The following is a 20,306-nucleotide window of genomic DNA, read 5'->3' as shown; positions in this document are numbered from 1 at the left end:
TTTGAAGCCTATTTGCAGATTTTTTCATCAAGTACATGTAAAGCATTCAAAGGAAAACTCAGCTTAGATATAGCGGAATGCTACTTGACTTGTTATTGGCTGATGTTTGCCAATCAGCCAATCCAGGAGCGCACTGATTGGCTGTACTCCAAGCAGTGGAGATGTGAAAGACAGTGGAAGTCAACTTCAAAGTTATAGTTTTCACTGTGCACATCAATCAATATTAAGGCATATTTGGTGTTTGAAGTATTAAAATAATCAGCTACAAGCATTTTTAGAAGACATCTCAAGTATTATTGGGGCATGCCATAGCAATGCATGGAGGCAGTGTCTGACTTGCTTTGCAAGTCAGTCACTGCCTCCATGCATTGCTATGGCATGCCCCAATAATACTTGAGATGTCTTCTAAAAATGCTTGTAGCTGATTATTTTAATACTTCAAACACCAAATATGCCTTAATATGCATTGATGTGCACAGTGAAAACTATCTTGCCACTACCGTTGAAGTTGACTTCCACTGTCTTTCACATCTCCACTCCTTGGAGTACAGCCAATCAGTGCGCTCCTGGATTGGCTGATTGGCAAACATCAGCCAATAACAAGTCAAGTAGCATTCCGCTATATCTAAGCTGAGTTTTCCTTTGAATGTTTTAGATGTACTTGATGAAAAAATCTGCAAATAGGCTTCAAATAATTTGGAGCTACATAGAAACACTTGAAGAGGCCCTTGAAGACTTGGGTCAAATGTTTTTGGTTTCCTTCTTTCATCCTTCCAAAACTGGGTCTGGTTGACTTTAACTTGTAGACTGATGTCTTCAGACCAGTGGTCTCAAACTGCATTCCTCAACAAACTCGAAGTTCAGATGTCCTGCAACATCTTTTAGATGTGGCAGGATGAAATCTAAAAGTTCCTCCTGAAGTAAAACAGTACCACGACTCCCATGCTGTTGGCGTTGTGTTCCCAGGCTTATAACCATCCCAGTTTTTCCTCCAAATGTAACAATGGTCATTATGGCTGAACAGTTGCAAACTGAATTTTGTTTTTTCTTAAGGTTCTTTATGGAATAATGTCTTCCTCCTTACTGAATGACTATCCAGCCCATGTTGGTACAGGACACGTTTGCTGAGGACAATGACTTTGTCTTACCAGCTTTAGTAGCATTTTCATCTGGTTTCTGGCTATTGTTCTGTGATCAATTTACACATTTTAGACCAGAACCTGTTCATCCCTGGGACTTGTTACAAGCAAAGCAACTTTGGAGTTTCTTACACAAGCAAATTGCTAGTGTGGTACACAAACCAAATTGCTAATGTGGTACACCTGGTATGGCAATGCTAACAGCAATGCCATTCCAGATATATTTGAGGACATGCTTTGGTTGTGGAATATTCCCAAAAGTTGTTAATGTTGCGCTCTGGGACAATGCCAAAAACAAGATCAAAGCGCTGAGTGATGCTAACCTCCCTGAGTTTATATCCTCCAGCTAGCTGTTAGCGAGGGACTTCTGGCTCAGGGAAGCGTAACGGAAGTTGTTTCTGTCAGACGTGGAATAGTTGGGCATCTTAAACATTCCACCTTCGCGTACTCCTGCTTTGGAGATGTTCATTGCACCTCAACCAGCCCATAAGAAGACTCCATCAAGATGTGCAGACCTGGTGGAAAAGCATTTTGTTTTTCATTCTCCATGAACAGAAGCAGGTTTTGGGAACTTTTGGGTCTTAATATGAGCTGCCAGACAACCTCACTGCTCACCAGTGGACACTCATGGAAAAGCCTACAGGATCATTAGCTCTGGAAGAGGAATTAACATTGCAACTTAGCTCCGCCGAAGCTTTAGCCTCTGACGTGATTCCTGTTGTGACTGCACTGGCTGCAGAGGAGCAGATGAGGAGGCATCAAAACCATGAAGGGAGCGTCAGCAACAGCCATGAAGAGACGATTCTGTGACTCAGAAAAACCAAACTCTACTGCATGGCAACGATCCTCGATCCAGGGTAAATAAAATGTGTTGATGTCTGGTTTCTCAATGAGACAGAGAAAAAAAACAAGAAACATGAAATTTGTCATTATGATTAACACAAAAATCTTAGATATTAAACTTTTGCAATATTTGCTTTGATTTGTTTGAAAGTAAAGCTGAAATTAATTTGAACAATTATTGATTTTGATCTGTCACCAGATAGCAAATCCTTTCTGTTTTGAGTATAAAGGTTGCAGAAGAATGAGGAGGAGGAGAAAACATCTTAAGCATATCTTACATGTCAGCAGAATAAACCACTGCAGTCCTGACAGGTTAACAGACTGAGGTTTCCCATTCTGGCCTAAATGGCACAAAGATCCATTTCAGCACGTACTTCTCAGCTCAGCTACTTTTCATTAAAAAGAAGCTCCCTCTGTTCATGCCTTAGCCTTCATAAACATTATATGCATCAGTAACATCAATGCTCATTTTTTCTTGCTTGTTGAACAAATTAACATATAAACAGAATATGGAAGGAAGCTCATTGTAAAAGTATTTTATTTGACCGTATGGTTCTGAGATTTTCCTTAACCATTTCATTTACAAATGAAACACGTTGCACTTTATTTCTATGATTCACTAAAAATTTAAGCATATAAGAATGAAGGAGTGTAATCATGGAGATATGGTGTTAAAATGTATTGTATGATTTACATTTTAATTTGCTAGATGCTTCTTCATATAGTGTAACTTTTTTTTTCTTTAAGTATATCCAACAGCAATTGTCTTGCAATATTTTAATGTGTTATACACTCAGGGGCTGTAGGCCTATAAAGTTCTAAATAAAAAAATACATTTTCAACAATTATGGGATGTAAAATTATACTTGGAATCAGAATTACTTAAACTAAAATATTCATACTGGAGGAAAGCTTCAATGGACAAATTGTAAATTATAGAAACTTCCATAGTGTGCAATTTTCTAGTTTCTGTGCAGAGAATTGCTTCTATAAATCTACTTCTGAGTGACGTCTCAGGTTACTGGTGTCTGAACAAACTGTGATTATCTACTTAACTTCAGTACAGTAAATTACTGTGCTACTATTTACTGATAACACACACACTCACATAAACATGCACACACTGACACATAAGTAGAATGTTTATCTTTTAAATCTGCTACAGAAACTCAGTTTATTGTTGTTAAAAGTCACCAAAACCTTTAAGGTATAAATGGAATGAGCAGACTTAGTTATATGGATGCTTGCTGAACATTTTCCCGTACCATCTGTTAACTTGGTTCAAACTTCATTTATATTGGAGTGAGTTTAACTTGCATTTTCAGCAGCTGAGGAAGTCGTCCTTAGAGAGACATCTCTGTTGTGAGGGACTATGATGTGACTCCTCATACAGTCCCATGAGGAGTCTTAGTATTGACTAGAAGCGCTGCCTTCACGTCTGTTATAGTGGTGTTTCCAGGGCAACTGGCATATGCGCTCCCAGACTGCTGAACAGTGACTGACTAGTGGCCCCCACACAACAAGTATGCAGATGTTCAAACTATACAGATACACAGACATCTGATTGGTCCAGTCAGAAATTGGTGAAATGATTTTCTGCCTCTCTGGATCTGGAGCTTGATCCATCTACTAAATCTACATTTTATATAGTAAATTATTTTGTTTGTTTTCTGAACTGAATTTAGATTTACACTTAATTTATTGTCTTTGCACAAAGACGCAACAGTGAATTTGGCAACTAAATGTCACTGCCTGCCTGGCTACCAGAGTACACTGGTAGTACTGAAAAAACGTAAGTTTGACTATAAATACCTATAAAAGTGTCACTGATGCAGTTAGAAAAAATGAAATAAATATACAAATAATAATATGTTGGTAAATATATATAGCTTAGTATTTTCAGACAGTCTTAGTGGGAGGATTATTGGTGTGATATTTGTGAAATAAATTATCTTTTCACTACAATTTATGCTGTTTAACACATCGAGTGTATGTCTTGTACCTAATAAAAATACACAAAACATAATCCACCTGGGCGATGTGAGCGGTCATTTGATTCTACAGCAGAAAGCTGCTGACAGCAGAACACGGCCGTGGACCGCTCACATTTCATTACACAGGAAGAAAACCTCTGTGTTTGTACTTACAAAGGAATCTACACAAGGTCATTTTCTGTCTGTTAAAGATATGAGTATATTCATATACATTGCATTTTTTCTGGACTTTATTCCTGGTGCAGCAGAAATATAGGATGAACTTAGCAGTTCATGAATACAGTGGATCTCTTCCTGTTTGCGGTTCAGGAAAATTCCCAGAGAATTCAGCTAGTTCTCATAAAACAGAGGAAAAGTTTGGTGAGTTGGATTATGATAATGTAAACATTAGCAATACATGGGAGATATCCAAGTGTTGTCAAATAGGGGTGGGCATTTATCGTATTGTTTATCATTTATTGTGAGAAATTTCTTATGATGATAATAAATATGATCTGTCATTGTAATGATAAATTCTAATTAATGCTGTTTAAACCTCCCTAAAACTGTTTTCCTGTCATTGAAACTGGTTATTTGTCAGCGTTTGTTATTTTTTAGGGTACCTGTATGGCGGTGTCAGCCATACAGGTACCCTAAAAAAGTAATGAATAGTTCTTATTGCCATTTTATGGTTATCACAATAGAACCATAACATATCGGCATAAAACTTTAGCCCTACTGGGTTGTGATAAAGTCACGGTATGTGAGAAAGTTCATCAATGTCTTTTATTCAACATAATCACTCAGTGCAGCAACCTAATTTCTCTGCTTCTCTCTGAATTGTTTCACTGAACATATCATTACCTTTTCTCTGGAAACTGAGTGTTTTTCTTCTTCCATCTGTCCCGATTCCCTGTCCTCCCTCTGCTCCATCCTCTCCTGAGGCGAGTCAGCTGACTGACTGACAGGCTGGCTGGCTGGCTGGCTGCAGCACCTGTTGCATGTCTCAACATATTGCTGCATACCATCCCTGCAGTCATTTACAGAAACAAAAAAAGTAAGATAAGAAAATGAAAAGAAAAGAGCTGGGAGGTTGCAGCTTGTCAGAGCAGATGAGGTGGTTGGAGGAAGATGAGAAGTGTGGTTCCAATCCAAATATTCAGATATGTGAGAGCAGCAGGTGGGTGGAAGCTGCTGGTGCTGAGCTGCAGTCAGAACAAGAACAACAAAGAGGCACAAACACAGAGATAACATTCAATCCAGAAAAAAACAAGTGGGGAAAAAAAACTTACATATTGAAAATAAAAGCAAATAAGATTGTTTTTTACATTATAGGAGGAGCTGTCTCACTGCTTTTAAGCCAAGATTGTAGGAATGAAGACATTCTTTATGAATGTCATAATAAACGTTTTAAGATTAAAACTTCTCCCTGAGGTCATCAGCAGGCTGAGCCTGAAGGAATGAACCCAGACGTCCATAAAAACACACAGAGCAACAAAACATGGCTGCAAAAGTCTGCTACAAATGAACATTCCACATGGGATCAAACATTATATCATCCTATGGGAAGACAGATTCCTTTGTCTATTACACACACACACACACACACATGCACGCATACACACACACACATATACCTCTGTGGGTCTATGGGGCCATAAGTGTGTGTACCATAGGAGACACTGCTGTCTGCACATAGAGCCTGATTTTCCTTTACATTCCAGGTGAAGAATAATGGGATCCTTTCACTAAAGTCCCAGAGCCCGGTGAGAATCTGGGAATGTGGTTAACAGCTGGAAGGTTGGAAAGATTTCCCAAGACCCTGAAACATTCCTGCCTCTGAATGAAGATGGTTGATTTACGGCGCCTGCAGAAATACCCACTGAATTCTCTCCCATCTGTGACAAACCAACACAAAGAAGTGAATGAATTAAAAGTAGAAGTTAAATTCCAGATCTAAATTCAACTGGGAGTCTGATCATGTCTTGACATTGGATGTCGATAGACTCTCCTTTCGCTCTAACAGGTTGTGTGTTTTCTCTTGCACTTCATATATGCTACAAATTGTGTTGGTTTTCTGGATAGCAATCCAAATGAAATGAAGTTATTTTCCAGAGGTGCTGAGGTTTTGTGGGAATGTCTGCAGTCTAAGGCAATAAAAGTCATCTTGATTTGTGACGTTTTGTCGATCGGTTAAAAGTCTTCATCTCTCCTCCTTTCTGTTTACGTCTCATAAAGAAGGAAGTTTGTCTCAGTGTCTTCAGAGATTTTCAAGTCATTTCCTTCAGTGGTTCTTGGTACAGCGCCACCACAGGTGAAGAGGGGAACAGGTTTTTCAAAGGGTTGGGTTCATTTGATGCAGTGCAGTGTAAAACTGAACCGCAGCAGCTGAAAATGGAACAAATGTTGCAATCTTGGTCCTCAATAGAACCGAGTCTACCGGACTACTGGTGTGGAAACACTTTAAGTTGTTTCAACGCAAATCCTTGATCTCCTGAAGCCTGTTTTTGCTCTGTTGCTGCCTTGTCACCTTCCTTCAGTGACACACTCTGTCAGTGTGTCGGATCAAACCACCTGCAGAACCAAATGTTTGGGAAAGGAAAGGCAGCTCCGAATTATGGACCTGGCACATTCATGCTGGTCTCAGAAGGGTGGTCCATCTTTCCTGTCAATACTGGAAGCATTAGCTTCCTATTCTGCTGCTCACAGCGCGTGCACGCACACACACACACACACACACACACACACACACACACACACACACACACACACACGGCTGCAGCTCTGATGTCTGTTCTGGTTAAATATCACAGCGATCTCCAGCTGCTATATAGGCTATTGTCTCAAACTTGAAATGTGTCTTTTCCTGCAGACAGGAGAACACACACACACACACATGCACACACGCACACACACTGCAGTCCTGCAACCAGAAGTTGAGCTGAGGGAACCTTCCAGATGCATAAACACTGTTTTCTGTTTAGAGAAAATTGCTAACTACGGGATTTATGATCCTAGTCCAGTATAATTATACTTCTGCTGTTCTCTGACTTGCAGTCCTCTTTCCTTTTGTGTATTTTTGATTTTCTCAGAACTGGAGAGTGTGGTCTAAACTCTGCTGTGGCCCAAGATGGATTGTTCTCCTTTCTCCTCTCCTCCTCCTCTTCCTCATGATCTTCGTGATGGCGGTCACTTTGCCCCTGCCTGTGCCGCCTGCTGACGTTGACCGGCAGCCGTCCAGAATTCTGAGTGCCGCGGGGAAGTTGAAACCCAGGGTAGTGGAGCCTGCAGCGCTCAGCGGCTTCCAGCAGCCTGCTCCTCACATCCATAGCAGGACCTGGAGACGCAGCTCTGGGAAGGAGATGTCCACACACTCGGCACTGCTAAAGGCTGTAGCGAACTCTGCAGGAGCTGTGAAAGTCAGGAGTCATCCTGACTTTCACAACAAGAAGCAAAGAAACCAAGACATGGCGGATGTATTCACTCAGTCTCAGCGTTCTGACTTTACAGGCAACAACATGGAGCTCCAGAGCAGAACTAAGCCAAGCAGCCACATTGCTGTGGTGAAGCACACTCTACACACACACACACATCTCAAAGGAAATGTTTCCACAACAGACCACAAGTCTTCTGCAGCAGACACCATAAAAAGTGTCCGGAAAGCTGCTGCTCACAGACACACACACCAGGTCACAGTCAGACAGACGACTGACAGCCAGACCAGGGAGAAGCAAAACCAAAGTCACACATCTTTGGAAAGATACAGAAAAGCTCCAAAGCACTCTGGGAAACGTGGCAGTGTGGGTAAGGAGGAAATGCCCTCTAGTGATCTGAGAGAGGATCGTCATTTGTCACTGGATGACAGAGAGGCTGCGTCGGACGTTGAAGCCACCGCTCAGCAGGGTGTTAGGGACTGGTGTCAGGGCCTCACAGAGCCGGACTTTTCAGATGTTGACCAAAGGAAGATCAGGATAGGTGGAGACCTGCAGCATCTGCACTGGCTCAGCAGGGACGACATAGAGAAGATGGAGCTCCTGGCTGGAGGGGAAGTTGTCAGTAAGAGCAGGGTGCCGGCTCATGGACAAGTCCTCCAAGTGGCGCTAGATCTGCCTGCACCTCACCAGGTATGTTCCTCCATCCCTTTATGCTGCTAAATTATTGAATAAATAAACATATGAGCTCAACAACAAGATATTTGTTGTTTTTAATCTGTTAATATTAGGTTATTACACCATCAGAGTGGAGCAAAGTTTTATTCTATCCATTTAGGTTTCCACTGTTTAAGGAACTTCTGATCATTCATGGAACTTCTTTAGACATGTTGACAGTTTACGCTGACATTAGCATTTGGAACATCTGTGCTGCTGCTATATGTTTAGCATGGAGATTCTATTTTAGGCTTGAATGGCTTCAGTGATAGGCTAACTCCATTTAGCACAACTTGAACACACAGTATTCTGTTTGTGTCCCATCAGATTGTTTTTTTTTATAAGGAAGAATTAACAAACAGTGGACCAAGAGAAGTGGCTTCGTCCTCCATTACTTTTGTTTGAGGATGTTGCTCGTGCATCAGATTTATGGGCATACCAGAAACACCTGAATACAAAGGTTCCAGCTCAGGACATTTACATGAAAAATTAATAAATTGATTAATTGTCTTAGATTTTTTAAATCGTTAAAATCTATGTAATTCATTGAAATGAATGCATTAGTTTCAGCCATAGTTTTTGTGCAGCTCTCTGAAGATCCTGCTACAACATGTCAGTCGGGTTTGGTTCTGGGCTTTGACTGGACCATTGCAATTTTCTCACTTTTGACTGATGGGTTTGAAGTGTTTGGCCTTTTTCAGCTGTCCTGAAATGATTGGCAGCTTCTGCAAGGTCATGCTGATGTCTTCCTATGTTGGCACTGTGAAAGCTCTGTCCTGCGTGCTGTAGAGCAGCAAACAGCTGTTTTAAAAAGACTCACTCACAGTCCAGCTCCGGTCCAGATGAAGACACAGGAGGAGACCCAAAAAGTTTAACCATTATAAACAAATGAGAAACTACCGAAGGAGACGCAAATACTGCAGAGTGAGGTGAAGGGGCTCAGCCTGGTAACAACACTGGCTGTAATTGGCTATTTATGATAGGAAGGACAAATGGTTTAATATCTAATTGACAACCAAGCAGCTTCAAAAAACAAACAACAAAAAAACCCAACAAAAAACCCAACAGGAAGCAAAATTCTCTTTCCTATCATAGATGTAAGCAGGAAGTGTTTGGTAAACAATGATTCTAGTTTTCTTTGTGTTTTCTTTAATATGTGGAATCTGTTTTGTGTTTCTGACCAGATCATTTCATTAAGTACTGAAGGGTGTACTTTGTTTTTTTTTCCAGACTGTGCTTGTATTTGCTTTAAATCTCAATGAAAACTAAACTGTAAAATCTGAATGTGATTACCTGTCACAGAACATCCCAGCGCTGAGGGATTCACAGCAGCCTGGAGCCGGGCACAGCGGCCGCTGCCAGCGGGGGCTGTGCTCCCTGGTCAAACGCCCTGACGATTGGTTTGAGGTGTTCGCTTTCCACCTGGACAGAGTCCTCGGACTCAACAGAAGTCTGCCAGCAGTTCTCAGAACTTTCCGCGATCACATTCTACCCTACAGATTCACTGACGGTGAGCCAAGGCCGGCAGTTTGGTGGGACCCGGACATTCAGCATCTGGATGATAAAGACAGCGACCAGAACTCAGTGCCTCTCAGCTGGGTTCAGTACCAGAAGCTGCTGCGGGCCCAGTGTGGGAACCAAACAGGCCTGAGCTCAGAGCCGTGTGTTGGGGTTCTGCATGCAGAGTGGGGAAGACTGGCTCTGTTTGACTTCTTACTACAGGTAAGAGAACATGTTTCCGTTTTCTTCTTTTGACTCGGTTTGCAGAATTATTCAAACCTGTTCAACTTTTACACATTCGATCCTGCTGCAACTTCTGACCTTCAGGTATTTTATTGGGAGTTTCTATGGCAGTCAAAGTAATGCCTCATTATGATGAGGGATAGAAGTGATATTTTGCTTTTAAAGTTTTTAACTAATAAAAGTCCCAAAAATGTGGCATACAGTTACTTACATCCCCCTTTACTCAGATAGTCCTAAATAAAATTCAGGGCAGGTTTGTTATTGGTGCTTTTTACCCCCAAATGGTTGCCACTGGAGATTAAAGGATTTCTCAAACATCCATGACTGAATCAAAGCAACAATCCAGGAACATTTTTGATGAGGGAATAACTTTTCTAACATAATACAATGCTCAAAAAAGTTGATTTTATATAATTTCCCCCTTTTAGGGGACAGAGTTTGATTTGTAAAAACAACAAAAGCCTAAAGCAAACAATCTGAGGAGATGAATATTTTTATGGGCTCTGTAATTCCCTCAGTTTCTTTTTTCCACAGCTTTACCACATTTCCTCTGATTAGTTCCTCTGGTTGTTTTGTTCTTTTCCACCGCTGCAACACTCAGATCCAAGAGTTTTAGTAGAATGTTCTAGAATATTAGGTGGTTGCTGGTCAGTGGTCATTATGTTATGGCTAATCAGTTTAGACAAAAAGTTTATGGAGATGATGTTTTCAATCTTTCTGTATTTCCTATAAAACAGAGATGGTTACATTATTTTGTAATGTTCCAAAACAGACAGAGTCTAAAGCTCCACCGGATAAAGCAGAGCACCACTGCTGGAATCTGTCCAGCCTTACTGGTTTCTGCTGAAAGTTTTGCTCTCTCTCCTTTGGCCTGAATCAATCAACATGTTGCGGTTTACTTTAAAATAGCTTCTTACATATCTCTGCTTCCTCTGACTATGTGAAACAGCACCACTGTTGCTATCACCACAACCGGGTAGCAATCAGGGACGGTGCATTTACTGACCAAAAAGAGATCAGACCAATAAGTTTCCGACCAGCCAGTTGCCAGTCTATGTTGATCGAGGTGAAAATTGTCTCATTCTGGTCCACAGCCATTTTTTTTCTGCTTCTCCATGTTTCCAGGGAAGACCATACATTTTAACACAACAATATATAACCAGATTCTTCATAAAAATCCAAGTGTGGCTGGCTTGGTCTGGTGTGCATGCAGTTCTCCTTCAGTAGAAAATATGGGTCAAAATGAAGCGTAAATGTTTCACGCTGTTACGTTGTCTCCTTTGAAGTCACTGTAGTTGCTGTGAGAACCAATTAGCTCCCATATTTTATTGGTACATGTTGAAGGTTTGAAAAGGAGGAATTATTTGAACACAAACACAATTGTATTTATGTTCAATGTACAGTATATATACAGTTCATACATCCATGTGTATGACATAATTCACCTACAGATACCATGTCATGACAACCCTGCAGATGATTAATATTAATGTGATTATGCTAAAAAAAAACTTCAGCTAAATGAGAACATGAGTGGTGTGTGTGTGTGTGTGTGTGTGTGTGTGTGTGTGTGTGTGTGTGTGTGTGCCAGCACTAATGCTGTCTCTGTCTCAGTTTGTTTTTTCCCATTGCAGTATGTATACTTCCTTTAAGCTTCTGTCACTTTAGGGGATTATTCTTACTCAAATAGTAACTTCTGTAGCTTCTATTCCCTCACAGTAACTTGTATTTATTTGTGTTTTTCAGTCTGAACATCAAAATCCCCAGGACAGCAATACAAGCACACAGACACAAATAAGAGCCTGAAAAGGAAACTGAATATTAAACAAATCCTGAAGCTGTGCAAATCCTTTGTGTATTAGACTAAACATTAAGAGGTGAAGAAGAAAATGTGTGTGGTTCTTGGTAATTCAGCATCGAGGAGTAAAGGCATATATTGATATTGTCATTTTTACAATGTTTTCTTTTCAGTTTTGTTTTAGCCTGTATCTCACTAGAGTTATGTTTCCATGGTTTCCAACCTAAAGAAAAATAAAAGATCTAGAAAGACGTTTTATTGTGGAGATTAGGTACAGTTACTGGATGTCATCACACACTGAGTCTATTTTGTTTCTGCCTAGTTTCCTTGCATGTACAGTAAATGGTTTACTGTCTCAGTGTTTTGAATGTATTGCTCTGCTCGCTCTGACATGTCTGAAACAGGATGGACCCTCTGATTTCACAGCCTGCAGTAGTAATTTAGAGCTGCTTTGTTCTGAGATGGAGTGTGTATTTAAACTCCTTCTAAAGTATATGTGTGTGTGTGTGTGTGTGTATCTGTGAGACTGAATATGAATAACCCATGAGGCAGATTCTCCCCCTTGCTGCCAGTAGTCGATCCCTGTAACATGGCCAACCTCTAATAGCCTCAGATTGAGCTGAACACTTGTTCCTACATGTTGCCTCGACACGTCCTGTGGCTCCAGGAGCAGAGCAGAGTGGCTCCAGGTGTGAATGGGTCCGGGTTTCACTGAAGGGAATTTTGGTTCAGTTTTAATGCATAATGTGAATGCCAAGCGGACCAGAGACTGCTTCAAAAGCAGGAAATTGACTCTAGTGCATGGCATTCTGGGTAAATACAACTAAAACAAACATGCAGGTCTAGCACAATGGGTCAAGGTCTTTCGACAAAGATAAAAGAGAAATCCTACAACCACTACAATCTGACTCCACTCCCTTTTTGTTTGCATTTTGTGAAGAAGGAAGTTGCGCTCAGTGTCTTCAGAGGTTTTTATGTTGTTTCCCTCAGTGGTTCTTGGTGCAGCACCACCACAGGCGAGGAGGGAAACAGGTTAGAGTGAAATGTAACAAATGTTGCACATTTGGTCTCCAATTGAACTGAGTCCCCCTGACTATCTGGCGTGAAAACACCCTTACTCTGTAGTCTTTGCTTTATGTTGTCTCTTCTGCAGATTTCTGAGTTAATCTTCTGTGACAATGGGTCATTTTCCCTCAGTTCATGCCTCAGCTACTCTGCATTTTGCTGATTGTTCCCATCTGGTTCTCATGGTTCTTTTACGTCCCCAGCAGATAAGATGTCTGTCAGTTTCCTCCACTCCTCATCAGGTTCTTGCCTTGTGAGTTTTCTGTTGTCCAGCCTGCTCTTCTCCAATGCTTTCTGACATTCAGTTATTGTAATTAGAGGATGCATCAGCACTATGACTATGGTATAAAACACCACTTCCTGTTTTCTTGTTGTACATGCTGATGTTCATTCTGTCAACTTGATTTAGTTCCTCCTTACACCCACACAGTCACACTAAGACCCTGATGAGAAGACCTCCGTGGTGAGAAATGTGGGTTTATTTTTAATGATCTGTACTTCACTTTGAGCTGTTTTTAGTATGAAGAGTGCTTCATAAATAAAATAGATTGATTGATTGATTGATTGATTGATTGATTGACTGATTGACATTAGAAACCATCCTAAGTCTGTGGATCTGATGGGTCCAACAGGGCCCCAGCCCAACCTGTTGCTATTTGCTTTGGAAAACAGAAGCTGCAAAAAAAAAAAAGTAATAAGAATTCCTAGTCTACATTCTGTCACTGAATGCACTATTGCAATCAAACAACATAAAAAATAACAATAAAATCCTTAAAATGTTGAAAAATATCAAATCAAGTTATCATAAAATAAAATACTAACAGTCTTGATTATTAGCAAATAAAGCATGAATTATGTTATTGTGAGACTTTTTCACTGCAGCATCTTTGAATTCTGTTCAGAACCATGGACAGCAGCATCCCAGAAATCAGGTTCAAAATAGATTGAAAGAGAGCTGATGTTCACTCTTGGTAGTAAGTCCTAAACTTAAAGTTTATGTTGATTATTACTTAAAACCTACATTGACTTAGAACCTAGTTTCCTTCTTTCTATATTGCCAAATTTAGAAATATCCTGTCTGGGGGTGATACTCAAAAACTAGTCCATGAATTTGTTCCTTCTAGGCTGAACTACTGTAATTCTTTTACCATCAGGGATTCACAAAATGCAGTGAAAATCCTCCAAAATGCTGCTGGTGAGGTGGGACTTATTGGTAAATGTGACAATGTTCAGACTAAAACATTGAGAATATCAGAGTCAGAGTGATTAGTGGAGGAACTGAGCGTCAGGGGAGTATTCTGATTGGTTGATGGTGACAGGGCAGGTTGAGAGGTGGACAGGTGGGTACGGCAGGTAAGTCTGGTGTTTAATGTCTCTTACTTTGTGCAGCAGTGCTTCTACAGAATGAGCTTTGCTGAAGCAAAATGATGCATGTGAACCAGGCAACCAGAACCACAAGCCCTCCTTCTGAATGTCGTTTTATAGGCAGGTATTCTTGAATGTTGCAAACAACCAGTGACCACCAAGGTCACACATGAGACTTACATGGATCTGGAGAACAAAACCCAGCAGCTTATGGTAGACTGACCTGCAGGAGTATCTGCTAGCAGAACATGAGGAGAGCTGCTATACGAGGAGCCAACAGCCACAGGGTCAGCTGGAGTTTGTTTCCAGGAACGGCAAGAAAAGAATTATCCTTATCTTATTCTATTTTTATCTGACATATTTCTTGTGCTCCTTTTTTCTCTTATCCAGGTAAATGACCGTCTGGACAGGAACTGCTGTGGGTTTACACCCGATCCAGCAGAACTCTGCGTGGAGAACCGTCTGAACATTAAGTGTGGCAACAGCAAGGAGCTGCAGCTGGTTCACATCCTGGTGAGCAAAGCAATTATACGTCACTAGTGCCGTTTTAAAATCTAAGTCTTACAGAAACTGCTGTTTCAAACAGCTGTATAAGTCCTGCAATTTTTCTTTTTCATGCTGTTGCCATGTCGTTATTATCATAGTAATGGGAATGCTGACATTTAATATGCTGAAATGGACTGAACCAGTTTCCTTTGTTCATTTTCCTTACATGACGTTGGAGCTAAAGAAAAACACTCCAAATTTAGATTACACTGTAGCATGCTGTTCATCTCTGCTGTTTTAATGTAATGGAATGTTTATTATCATTACTGAACAAGTTGATAATTATTTCAATTAATTTTTTTTTCATTATGTAATAATCGTACAATAATCTTAATGCCAACGTTTTTGATCCAGGCCACTTTAATGCATGGCATGGTTGTTGTCCAGGTGAAATAAGTGGAAATAAAACACATCCAGACTGTACAAATTAAATATGTTAGTTTACAGACTAAAATATTTACCTGCAAACTAAATATCAGAAAATAAAAATATCTGTCGCAGATGCTGATCCGGTAGAATCATTGGTAGACCTCTACTAGTACATTTCCATTAAAGCAATATTTAGTATCTTCAGGATTCTTTTCTAAAAGAGATTTTTAATCTCATTTGGATTTTCCTAGTGAAATAAAGGATAATAAATAATAGCACAGTGGACAATCCCATCTGTTTACCTGTGCGTCTGTTTGCTCAGGTGAGGAAGACGGATCCTTCCAGACTCGTGTTCATAGATAATGCTGGCAGACCAAAGCAATCCAGCAGCAACCTCAACTTCAGGCTGCTTGAGGGCATTGATGAGTGAGTGAACAGTGTGACTGCTGAACAAACAGAACACACACGCACACACACCCACACACACGCACACACACACTTGCCCACATCTACATTGCGAAACAGGAGGACGCACATAAAACATCTAACAACCTTTCTAGTCACCATTGCTAAAATCAACAGATATTGTCCTGGCCTCGCTAAGCACTGTGACTTTTAGCAGTAACTCAGCTATACAGGTAGCTAAACACTTTCCCATCCGTCCACCAAGAAGCACTCCATTTGGTTCTTTAGCAGGGTTTAATGAGAATCGTGTAAAACTGTAACACACAAAGGTACAGAAAATGAATGCCAGCTAGGCTAACGCGAGGGCTAACACAAGTAAAAATATCTATCGTCATATAAAACATGTCAACGGGTTACAAATTATGATTTATATGACAAGCAAATTAGAACAGTACTTACAGACGATGCCGTTTCTGCACTTAGATTAAGAAAACACAACAAAGAGAGCTTCTTTCTGAATACATGGACCAACGGCTTTCTTCCTTTCTGATAAACAAGTCGTAGTAATAAAAGCGACCACAAGATGGCGTCAGTAAGCCAGTAATAGACAAAATTATAACATTTGCCAGATAGCCTCAGTAGATTAACTTAACATTGAATGACATTAAATTAAACAGGTTTCACTACAGATATTGTTTTGGCAATTTTAAAAGAGTATTTTTTGTGTGTAAAGGATTGGAGCCTAACACCAAAAATGATCACTGAAAAAAAAAACCACAACCTTTCTTGTTTTTAACAGATGTAAGACTGAATTCATTTATTTATTTTTTTTGTATTATAATTTTAATACTGTGAAGTATCATCACCTCCTGTTCAGCTTTTCTTCTAAAAGATTCTTAGACAATTAGCAACAGCAATAAGTTTAACAGACGGAATAAGTAGTGATGTAAAACAGCCCCAGGGTTTACTGGGGGGGTTCTATAAGTTTAAAGTTTAGACATAATTAATGATCCGTTGGTTTATAGTTCTAAAGAATACATCCTGCTTTGGTAGTTCTATTGTCCCCTACTCAAAAACTCAATAAACAAGTTATTAAATAGTCTCAAATATATTTATATTTCTTACTGATAAACACAACAAAATGAATGAGAACGTCTTAATGAAAATCTAAAACTAATTTGGGCACAAATAGAAACTTCTTGGTGTGAGGAAGCTGCATTAGCCCTACCATGGAGCTGCAGCAGGTGAAGCTGTTTCATGTCGTCTGTCGTCTCTGCTCAGGTTTCCAGAGAAAGCTGTCTCCGTGCTCCGCTCTGGCTGTCTGGAACATCTGCTGCTGCGCTCTCTCTACGTAGACAAGGAGTTCTGGGAAAGCCGTGGCGGGTACACGGCTCTCAGGCCTCTGGTCCGCCTGGTGGAGGAGAGGGGGCACTACATCCTCCAGCACATCAGAAACAAGAGGATACATCTCAGGAGGGACCTGTGACTCGGCTGGACCGAGCAAACTGGAACAGGAAGTTGAACTCCTGTCTATGGATATGAAAGTATTTCCTCAATGTGACCAAAGGTTGATGACTGTGGAGAAAAACAGACCAAATTTAGTTTGGCTTTAAGTCAGTTTACTTAAATAGCACCCATATAAACACATCATCTCAAAAAAGTCGACTAAATTCAATTATGTGTTTCAATTAATCCTAATTATCAAACAGTGCAGTCCAATTCAGATTTATTATTCAAATTAGTTTAAAAAGTTTTCCATCTGAAGAAATCAAGCAGATTGCTTCAAGTCACTCACTGTGTTTCCATTCGTCAGAAAAACCACAATTTAGCAATTATGGTGTTTTCTTTCAATAAAAAACTCAGTTACATCAACAAAGTTTTGTGCACATTTGGAATGGAAACAGCTACTTACTTGCAGCATTCATTCCTCCTGGACAAGCACATGGTGACAGTGGGCAGTCACTTGAGTTGTGTCATCGACCTTACAGCAATCCCTTACACTGAGGATGCATGTAGCAACTTTAGAGAGGAAAATTTCTTAGTGTAAACGGCCGTCTACCACAGCTGACTGGGGCAGACGGCCTGGGGGTTTGAGAAGACAGAACAGATACACTAAGAAAGAAACAGATGAGCTGATCCAGGTGTATTTTTTTGTGTTAAAGAAAAGTAAAAAGGTAATGGCAGCAGTAGCTCTTTTCTTCATCAAGGAGAGGAAAACATTTTACAGATAAGCTCCTAAAGCCTTTAGAGGCTATGTGACAAACGCTCCGACCTTTGTCCACGAGAGAAACAGGCTTTTACAACAATAACAGAGTTTGTCAAAGCTGTAGCTCCTTTGGTTGCTTTTTGTAGAAGACAGACAAGGTCAACTTCTGAAAGACAGGGCCAAGAGCATCATCTGTAGGAAAAGGTGAAGTTATTGGCAGTAACTCAGCCGACGTGGCACAGATAAGCACATCAGACCAGATGTAGCTTCAACAAAAAGAGAACATAAAGTTGAAAAAACAATAAAAATAAACAAAGACCCATTACATCCTGTTCACAGACATCACCATTTCTGCATGTATTTATCTATTTATTGTGTTGTGCTGGAGGCAGTCAGTGTCTGGCTTGGATGCCTGTTTTTATGAGATAAGCTTTTAATCAAAGGATTAAAAATGGCTGTCAGAAAATTGCTTCTGGACCAAATCCCAGCAGCTTTGGGAAGAAGATGGACCCAAATGTGAACATTTTTTTACATTTTCTTTTTTTTTCTTTTTTGTGTTAAAATGCACAGCAGTCACAAAGCCATAATTGAAAAATAATAAACAAACAAATAAGCGACTGGCTAAAAACCGAGTTGCGTTAGAGAGTGAATGAAGCAGAGACATTCTTTGTCAGAATGACACTTTTCTAAACATGAACTGTCACACTGCTTTTTTTAAAAAAAAATATCAGGCAGTTGTGAAAAGTTCAGATTTATTTTTATTTTTTTTTAACTCAGATTAAAAATTCCAGAATTCCAGTCATACTCTAGTTTGTGGCTTAGTTATATTTTCTGTCTCATCTCTGAATAAATGCTCTAAATTAGATCTAGTAAAATGTGTCCTCCTTTCTTTATCCCCTGTTGATACGCTTTACTCTAATGTTTTGGCTCCTTTTTTAAATTGTGTAACAACTCCGAGTTAATGGCTGCTGCTGGCAGTACGTATTACATTTGGCTCATTAAAGCCCATCTGGATGATGTCATTGCTGCATTTATACGACATTGTGCTGGGAGGTTCTTGTGAGCACAGAAAGAGAAATAGAAACAGAAACAGGATGTGAAGTAGAACTAAAGCCTGATGAGACTTGATATTATTTTACTATTTGGTCGATTCTGGCTGACGTATTTGAGATACTAAGGAGCAAAATATTCCTGCCTTTCTTGGATTGCAACATGGTTACTTCATCCCAAGGACTAAACAGCAACACAGGGTAAGTGGTGTGGTGTATGCAGCTCTGGGTCAGAACAGTCAGCTGTCGGTTCAGGACTCAGCAGTTCAGCTATGTCTCAAGGACGAGGAGTTCATGACAGTAGAGTCTCAGAAAGAGGAGTGAAAGAAGCCATCTTCATTAAATACAAACACCCAACATCTAACAGATCCGGCAGCTTCACCAATTTATTTCTTTATTGAAATTCAACTCAGTTTATTTTTGTTATGCCGGTTTGGTTCACCACATATGAGAACTGAGACTCACAAGGCACTGTGCAGAAAAAGACAATTCAGTCCTTTCATATCAAGTCAGATTTAAAGTATGTGGGATGAAAAAGTGTTTGCCCCATTCTTCACTTCCTTTTTTTTTGGCATATTTGTCACTCTTCGGTGTTCTAAAACATCAAACCAATTTGAAAATTAGTCAAAGATAATTAAAGGGTGCACAAGATCTAGTTTTCAAATGAAGGTGTTTATTATTAAGGGCGAAAATGACATTTGTGAAGAATTATTTTCTTTTTACAAAAATGAAAAAGAAAATAATTGAAATATGTCACAACAAAAATACATGAGCTAACAGTTGGAGAAAACAGCTGTGCGTATATTCATTCTTTATATTCTTTTAGCATCAAAGAAACATAAAAAACAGGGCAAATCATTAAAGTTAGTGGGATTTTAAAACCTATTTGTTTTCTGTTTAACTGGAAGCTGGTGTAGAGATTTTAAGATGAGTGATGTTCAAACTTCTTGCTGCAGTGTTCTGCATGAACTGAAGTTAGTTATATAACTGGAGATTCCAGAAAACAGTGCTACAGTGATCTAATCTAGAAATAAATCTGTTTTTCTAAACCAGGCTGGTTCAGGAAGGATTTGGCTGTGGATATGTTTCAATGTGATGAAACATATCAACAGCAATATTTCTGAAAATGTAGGTCACAAGTTAAAGCTACTTGTAGGTGACAGAGCAATATAAATATGATTATCAGGTCTAAAAGAAGAAAGCAAGCTGATCTCATTCAACTTTAGAAAAGTTCTGGAAAGCTAACTTTTCACATCCATGAAGCAACATTAATGTTTTCAGCAGAATAAGATTTTATAAAAAGGTTGCATGATCACATTACCAAGTCTTTGCTTGCAAACAGTAGTCATGTTTGTTCCCTGATGCTCTGACAGTGAGCCTACAGCTCCTAGCTGAAAGCTTCCAGCATGAACTTTATCTGCTCTTGTCCTGCACAATCTGCAGAAGCTACTCTAACCTTTAACACAGATCAAAGACAAATACAGAGACACAAGGAGGCTTTAGTCACAGTTCAAAGCACTGATATTTGTGTGTATGTGTGTGTCTGAGGTAATGAATGGTGGAGAAAGCTGTAAGAGGAGAGAAGAAGAGAGTCGATGAGACAAAACCCTGACTTTAGACTTTAACGGATTAACCTCGGAGCTCCCAGCTGTCTCGG

General features: G+C 39.8%; 1 protein-coding gene across 3 annotated transcripts in view; it reads left to right on the top strand.

Annotated features, from left to right (window-relative positions):
- The window catches only part of gask1a (golgi associated kinase 1A), a 38,229-nt gene extending 19,917 nt beyond the window's left edge, over positions 1–18,312 (top strand). The window contains exons 2-7 of one of the 3 annotated variants that reach the window (XM_016670667.1): positions 7,048–7,698; positions 7,735–8,079; positions 9,406–9,825; positions 14,465–14,587; positions 15,312–15,415; positions 16,676–18,312. In XM_016670667.1, the coding sequence (XP_016526153.1) occupies positions 7,048–7,698; positions 7,735–8,079; positions 9,406–9,825; positions 14,465–14,587; positions 15,312–15,415; positions 16,676–16,880 (1,848 nt within the window). In that variant the 3' untranslated portion in view covers positions 16,881–18,312. Of the gene's footprint in view, positions 1–7,047; positions 8,080–9,405; positions 9,826–14,464; positions 14,588–15,311; positions 15,416–16,675 lie in introns of all 3 variants that reach the window. The other 2 variants (XM_016670668.1, XM_007550435.2) reach the window with 2 other exon arrangements.
- Positions 18,313–20,306: the final 1,994 nt, after the last annotated feature.

Source organism: Poecilia formosa, unplaced genomic scaffold (genome assembly GCF_000485575.1).
Source record: "Poecilia formosa unplaced genomic scaffold, Poecilia_formosa-5.1.2 Scaffold36, whole genome shotgun sequence".
In the NCBI taxonomy this organism is placed as follows: Eukaryota; Metazoa; Chordata; class Actinopteri; order Cyprinodontiformes; family Poeciliidae; genus Poecilia; species Poecilia formosa.
This window is presented reverse-complemented; position numbering and strand designations above follow the sequence as displayed.